Source organism: Sinocyclocheilus grahami, unplaced genomic scaffold (genome assembly GCF_001515645.1).
Source record: "Sinocyclocheilus grahami isolate Dianchi unplaced genomic scaffold, SAMN03320097.WGS_v1.1 scaffold159.1, whole genome shotgun sequence".
In the NCBI taxonomy this organism is placed as follows: domain Eukaryota; kingdom Metazoa; phylum Chordata; class Actinopteri; order Cypriniformes; family Cyprinidae; genus Sinocyclocheilus; species Sinocyclocheilus grahami.
Genome location: NW_015505338.1, coordinates 1417540 through 1424106, shown reverse-complemented (window position 1 = coordinate 1424106; position 6567 = coordinate 1417540). Strand labels below are relative to the sequence as shown.

The 6567-nt window shown below is 39.9% G+C and overlaps 1 protein-coding gene across 14 annotated transcripts in view; it reads left to right on the top strand.

The window, feature by feature from the left end:
* The window catches only part of LOC107592830 (dedicator of cytokinesis protein 3-like), a 275733-nt gene that overhangs the window by 227442 nt on the left and 41724 nt on the right, over positions 1-6567 (top strand). For 10 of the 14 annotated variants that reach the window (XR_001610031.1, XM_016282388.1, XM_016282390.1 and 7 more), the window contains 7 exons: positions 202-302; positions 753-834; positions 1666-1836; positions 4003-4095; positions 4975-5167; positions 5487-5614; positions 5709-5855. Coding sequence is in view for 13 of the 14 variants with exons in the window: in XM_016282388.1 (XP_016137874.1) it covers positions 202-302; positions 753-834; positions 1666-1836; positions 4003-4095; positions 4975-5167; positions 5487-5614; positions 5709-5855 (915 nt within the window). In the remaining variant the exon portion in view is untranslated. The remainder of the gene's footprint in view (positions 1-201; positions 303-752; positions 835-1665; positions 1837-4002; positions 4096-4974; positions 5168-5486; positions 5615-5708; positions 5856-6567) is intronic. The other 4 variants (XM_016282400.1, XM_016282394.1, XM_016282393.1 and 1 more) reach the window with 2 other exon arrangements.

The window sequence follows — 6567 nt, the reverse complement described above, 5'->3', positions numbered from 1 at the left end:
GGGCGAGGGGTGTTGTGTGAGGGAGTATGAACTATTCCTTGCGTTCGATTTACTAAAATATCTAAAAGTCAAAAGTATTTTTTAAAATTAAATACTTAAAAAAAAAAGTATCTCAATGATACTAAAATAACACTGATGCATACTGATATTTTCAACATCAGTCAGAAAGTTGGATCTGACCTGCTTTCCATCTCTGTCCAGGTGTTCATCATCAATCTGCTTAGGGACAGTAAGTTTTATCACTTCCGTCCTGTGATGGACACATACATCCAGAAGCATTTTGCTGGAGCACTGGCTTATAAGTAATTCCATCTATTTTCACAGGATAATTTTTTAGAAAAAAAAAACATTTTCTCTTGTTTTTTTTTTTTTTTTTGTAGGGGGGGGGGGGGGGGGGGGGGCTGAACTATTCCTTGCATTCGATTTACTAAAATATCTAAAAGTCAAAAGTATTTTTAAAAATAAAAAAAAAAGTATCTCAATCATACTAAAATAACACTGATGCATACTGATATTTTCAACATCAGTCAGAAAGTTGGACCTGACCTGCTTTCCATCTCTGTCCAGGTGTTCATCATCAATCTGCTTAGGGACAGTAAGTTTTATCACTTCCGTCCTGTGATGGACACATACATCCAGAAGCATTTTGCTGGAGCACTGGCTTATAAGTAATTCCATCTATTTTCACAGGATAATTTTTTAAGATTTTGAATCTGAATATGGTATAACTAGATGTTTAATTTCAAATTCAGAGAGTTGATTCGCTGTCTGAAGTGGTATATGGACCGATCAGCAGAAGTTGTTCGACAGGATCACATCCAGGAAGCCATGAGGGTGAGATCTCCTTGATTTGACTAAGTATTTAAAGTATAACCACACAAACAGAACAAAAAAAATCACATAAAAGCATATGCCAGCCACTATCAAATAAACTGATTCAGCTTTAAAAGGAACTAGAATAAATAATGCATTTACATAAGAAGTTTCAGTGCAGTCCTCAAAGGACCTTTACAGATAACTAGCTGAAGCAAATGTTTTCAATATGTCCTATTCACTCACTGTATGGTTTTTGTTGAGATGTATTGCCATTGCTGGTTTGATTGGTGATTCATTTTGGTGCTGACAGTACCCTCATATTAATATGTCAAGAACTGTAAAAGTACAGAGAAATTATAATTCAGTTAAAGTGTGGGTGCTGCGTCAAAATTTTCAAAAGTATCTTGCCGAACACATACTTGAGTGAAAGTTAGAATAGTTTCCACTTTTAATTGTACTCAAGTATTTAGAAGTAAAACCATTTATCTTAGCTTTTGAAATTGGCTGATGAAAACCAGTGGAGACTTTGATGCACAAACTGTGCAAAGCCATCCATTTAATCATTATACTATTTAGAACTCTTTTCTTTGACTTAAAAAAAAAAAAAAAACTACTCAGTACAATTTAAATTGTATGAAGAAGAAAAAAAGTTTTTTTTTTTATGGAAATGTGATGTATTTAGTTAAGTACAAATTTCCCATAGTGAATATTACAATTGTGAACTTTTGTCTTCAAGGTACAAGCACAGGGATTGTCTGTATTTATTGTACTTGGAGTGTTTTAAAGACATTTTATAGCATAAATGTTGAAAAGCTTGGATACTTGCAGATACTGTAAATCTACCTCCAGGCTCTAGAGTACCTGTTTAAATTCATCGTCCAGTCACGGATCCTCTACTCCCGGGCCACCTGTGGGATGGAGGAGGACCAATTTCGGGCTAGCATCCAGGAGCTTTTCCAATCCATCCGTTTCGTGCTCAGTCTGGACAGCCGCAGCTCTGAGACGCTCATTTTCACCCAGGTCAGATATAAACTCAAGAACTGTTCACATTTCATGTTTATGAGAATTTACATTTGTGAGGAGATACTACCTAAATGAACCATCTGATATATGAGAAGTACTGTGTCAAAAATAAAAAGCCTAAAATTGCTAGGAGTGGGATTTAATGTGCACTTTTGTATTAATGATTTTATTAATTTATACCTCACGCTGGTTTAAATTGAGGAATTAAGCGAAGAGAACAAACGATCAAGGTGGTCTAATGTGTTTAAAAATGAAAGGATCATTTGTGACGAGTTGCTGTTCTCCAAATCCATGGTTTTTGACCCAAGATTAAAGCTGTTTCCTTGAGGCCCAGGTTTGTTTAATGTTCTATGAGATTAATGCATCTGTCTCTCTCTGCCCTAAAGAAGTTGTACGTCTAAGCTGTTTAGACAGCCCCATCTCAAGAAAAATCCTGTGAAAATTGCGATCAGATAAAACAAGGTTTTCCCTGAAGGCTGCAGGAGTATGTTTAAGTAAAGATATCTGCTCTATCTGCTCTAACATTTCTATGAGAAATGTTCTGAAGGTCTCAAATTTGAAGAACTCAAGATTAGAACTTCATGACACTGAAGCCACCAAACAAGTTCTTGAGAGACTGTAGTATCATTTGTCACTAGATCTTTGCATTGTCTGAAGATATTTGGTACTTGCTGCTATGATGCTAGGTTGTTAGGAATCTATGTGATTTCTGAGGTTTTCTGAGTGGTTTAAACCCATTGCTTTAGGTTGCCATTGCAAGGATGTTTTGGATTGTTGGTAACAGCTTTTCTAGTTGGCAAACTAGTTCTTCTCTCCCCCAAGTTACTATGATATTCTAACCCCTAGATACTGTATGTTTTATTGTTCACAAGGTAATAGTTCCCCTCAGTAAGGCTTACAAAAGGCCCTTTCGCACCGCTTTACTTCCAGAACTAAACGTACCGTACTAAAGTACTTGGACGATTTTGCACGAACTATTGTCCAGTACCATTTAAAGGGCTGCATTCGCACCGACAGTGTGTACTAAGAAGTGACGTAAGCCGGTCGACAGCGACGTCATTTGTGCACGGCGTTCAACAACAGAAACAAAGAAGAACATTAACAACAGGAGGATGGAGGACGCTGTGATCGGAGCTGTGTTTTGTTGTGTCTCGCGGGTTTCACAATAATGGACATGGAAAGTCGACGTATACGTAAAGCGATTGAAAGAACGGGAAGGAGGACTAAGAATCTCCAACGACAACTGGCAGTGCTACATTTGCTATAAGTGCCTTCACTTCAGCGTCCGTCCATCTATCGCTGTTCTCCATACTTGCGAAATAAGTTGACATGCTTACAGTATGTTTACCCGGAGTTTTAAATCATGGCGGGTGAGGGCATTTTCATACGCGTTTGGCCAATCAATGTCTACTTGCGTCACGATTAGTACCAGTTGTGCTGGTTAGACCCTGCTCCGGAGTAGGAGCTAATTTGGTTCTCGAAAAAGGCAGTCCGGGACTAAAATCGCTCCCAGTTCCGGCGGTGCGAACACGCCGAAAAGTGGGTAGTTCCACAATTAGTTCTGGTACTATGAAAAGGTTCCTGCGGTGCGAAAGGCCCTAAAGTATCACTCAGTTCCTCAACACAAACAATGTGGGACAGTTTATGTGGTTTGAGGTTTGTAGAATGATATAATTTATTACTTTCGTTTAGTTATAGGTAGTGTTTGTACAGGAAAATGTGACATTTATTTCTCTGTTCATGTTTAAAATGTGGAATTATGGATTATGTTCAAGGTACATGTATGTTAGGTTATGTTTGCACACTTTCACAAAGCTTTTCTTCCACATGGCTTTTTCTGTCACCACCATATTTTATCATACAGTATGTGCCTCCACCAAAGCATCATTTAATTCTGAATCCACCAGGAACCTTGAGATAATTTTTTTTTTTTTTAAAAAGTAAAAAAACATGTGGCTATACTTTTATTAATCAATGTCTGGACACATTACGGACCATCCTACCCACAATTCTTGAACAAATAGTTTGATGAAGATTTAGTCTTCTTTGGTTTTTGGTGACTTAATATTTTCCTGAATTGTCCCATATTATACCTTTGTGGACTTTTCCCATCCCTGCCCCGTATCTTGACCCAATCCTGCCCAACCTCACTGTGCCCCCTAGGGTCCCCAGCCAACTACAGGACAAGCCACCACCAACCAGGGCAACTGCTTGCAGCCGTTTAGCTGCAATGCCCCACGGCCCTCTCCGCTGTCTGTAAGTAGATGCAGCTTGTTGAATTGCCCCACAGTAATGGAACGGAGACTCCCTCACAACCCAACCCAATGCCAAAGCCCAAAACATCTACCATCACATACAACCACTCAGTACCTTTCAGAACACCAGACCTCAACAATGAACCAACAACCCAAACAAACTGACCAACACCAACAATTGCTCCGCAATGCTTCCAGTGCATCTTCCGCTGGGTTCTTTGATGTGTTTCTTGGCTTTGATTGCTGTGTTTGACACCAAATCTTCTCCTGCACAAAGTCAAGTCCTTCCAAACACCCCCATTTTTCACCTCTTGAGTGGCGTTGAACCGGGGACCAGAGATCACTTTGCCTGCAATGGATTGTACCATTGGGCTGTTGAGCAAAGTGGGGAAGAGAAGTCCTCAGAAGCAAGAGATGTAATGGACCTTTGAATTAAGGAATAGCCAAGGCCAATGTTTTTGACTATGACCGTGACTATATAGAGGTCTTCAACCCTGCTCCCAGAGATGCACTAGCCTGCAAAGTTTAGTACCAACCTACTCCAACCCACCTGCCTGTAACTGTCAAGTTTAAGTTGGGTTAGGTGGTTTAGTTTGATTAGTGTTTGAGCTAAACTCTGTCGCACAGTGGGTCTCCAGAAGGTAGCATCTTGTTTGGCATCTTCTTAAACATTTTAATTGACTGAATCTCTAATCTACCAAGTAACCATGAGGTGCTGATGAAGCCTCTCTGTTACTTCATCTCTTGCTGTGTAGGTGATGTCCATCCCATCTTTGGTCAACAGGCCCATCACATCTTGTTTTATCTGAAGGGGAACACAAATAATGACCAAATTGCAAATGTAAACCATTCTTTCTCTGGTCTCTTCCGATTTTTTCAGGCTGCCCTACTCAACTCGTTCCCAGCTATTTTTGACGAGCTCCTCCAGATGTTCACAGTACAGGAAGTGGCAGAGTTTGTGAGGGGAACTCTGGGTAGCATGCCTAGTACAGTCCACATCGGTCAGTCCATGGATGTGGTCAAGCTGCAGTCCATTGCTCGGACAGTGGATAGCAGGCTTTTCTCTTTTCCAGGTATTTCAAAATTAGTTTCACTCTCTAATGTGCAAAATTGTTCCTTTTAGAGGTACAACAGCTTGTCACTGGGGCAGTACTCTCAAAGTACTCTCATTTGCCCCTAGAAGTACTTTAAGGGTACAGTACATATTACTACCCTAAGGTACTAATATGCACCTTTTATGCTTAGATAAGCTACAAAGTTTTCCCTTTTAGGGGTACTACCCCAGTGACAAACTGTTGTACTAATTTTTGCACATGTTCTATGACAGTGTAAATGTCTGAAATCTTAATCAGGTGAATTAAGTTAATAACCTCCCTCTGTCTGTTTGCACAGAATCAAGGAGAATTCTCCTTCCTGTTGTTCTCCATCACATTCATCTGCATCTGCGCCAACAGAAGGAGCTTCTGATCTGCTCAGGAATCCTGAGCAGCATTTTCTCCATTATTAAGAGCAGCTCATTGGTACACGTCGGTCAATGTGCATCTCATCAAAACTCTGAACATCCCATTGATGACTTTGGTTAAAGAGACAATGTTCCTTGTTTCCCATCTGCAGGAGAGCTCTGTGCAGGAGGAGGTAGAGATGATGGTGGAGAGTTTGTTGGATGTGTTGTTACAGACGCTGTTGGCCATCATGAGTAAATCTCAGTCTCAGGAGGCGGTAAGAGGGCAGCGCTGTCCACAGTGCACGGCTGAGATCACTGTTAGTAACTAACAAATCTGATATTCTACTTCTTTCCTTCCTTCCATCCCTCTTCTCCTCCACCTGCTTGGCAGCATCCCTACTGAGATCTTTTCTTCATCTTCTGTTTCTTTCCCAGCATATTTATCTTCTTTTTTCTGCCTACAGAGTGCAACAGCCAGGTTCTGAAAGTAAAATCGCATTAATAGAGAGATTTAAGACAATTATTTTGATCTATGACAATAGATCTACCTCAAGCTCCAACATTAATCATGCCAAATTGATGTGTTAAACTGCCAAATCATATATATATATATATATATATATGGTAACACTTCTTTGAGGGTCTCTTAACTACTTGCTTATTAGCAAGCATATTACTAGAATATTAGCCGTTTATTCATAGTAATTAAGCACATATTAATGCCTTAATCTACATGACCTTGTTCTACATCCCTAATCCTACCCAATACCTAAACTTAACAACTATTTTACTAACTATTAATAAGCAGCAAATTAGGAATTTATTAAGGGAAAAGTCGTAGTTAATAGTGAATATGTGTTCCCTTTCAGTCGGTCACTCTCGACGTCACGTCGGAGGACTGACGAATTGGGAGCTCGCTTAGAGGGACCAATCTACTTCGAGTGTAAACAAAACGAGCCAATGCACATTGGCATGCGATTATTGCATCCAGCTGCTGCTGATCACAGCGTGAGTATAAGTAGGCAGCAG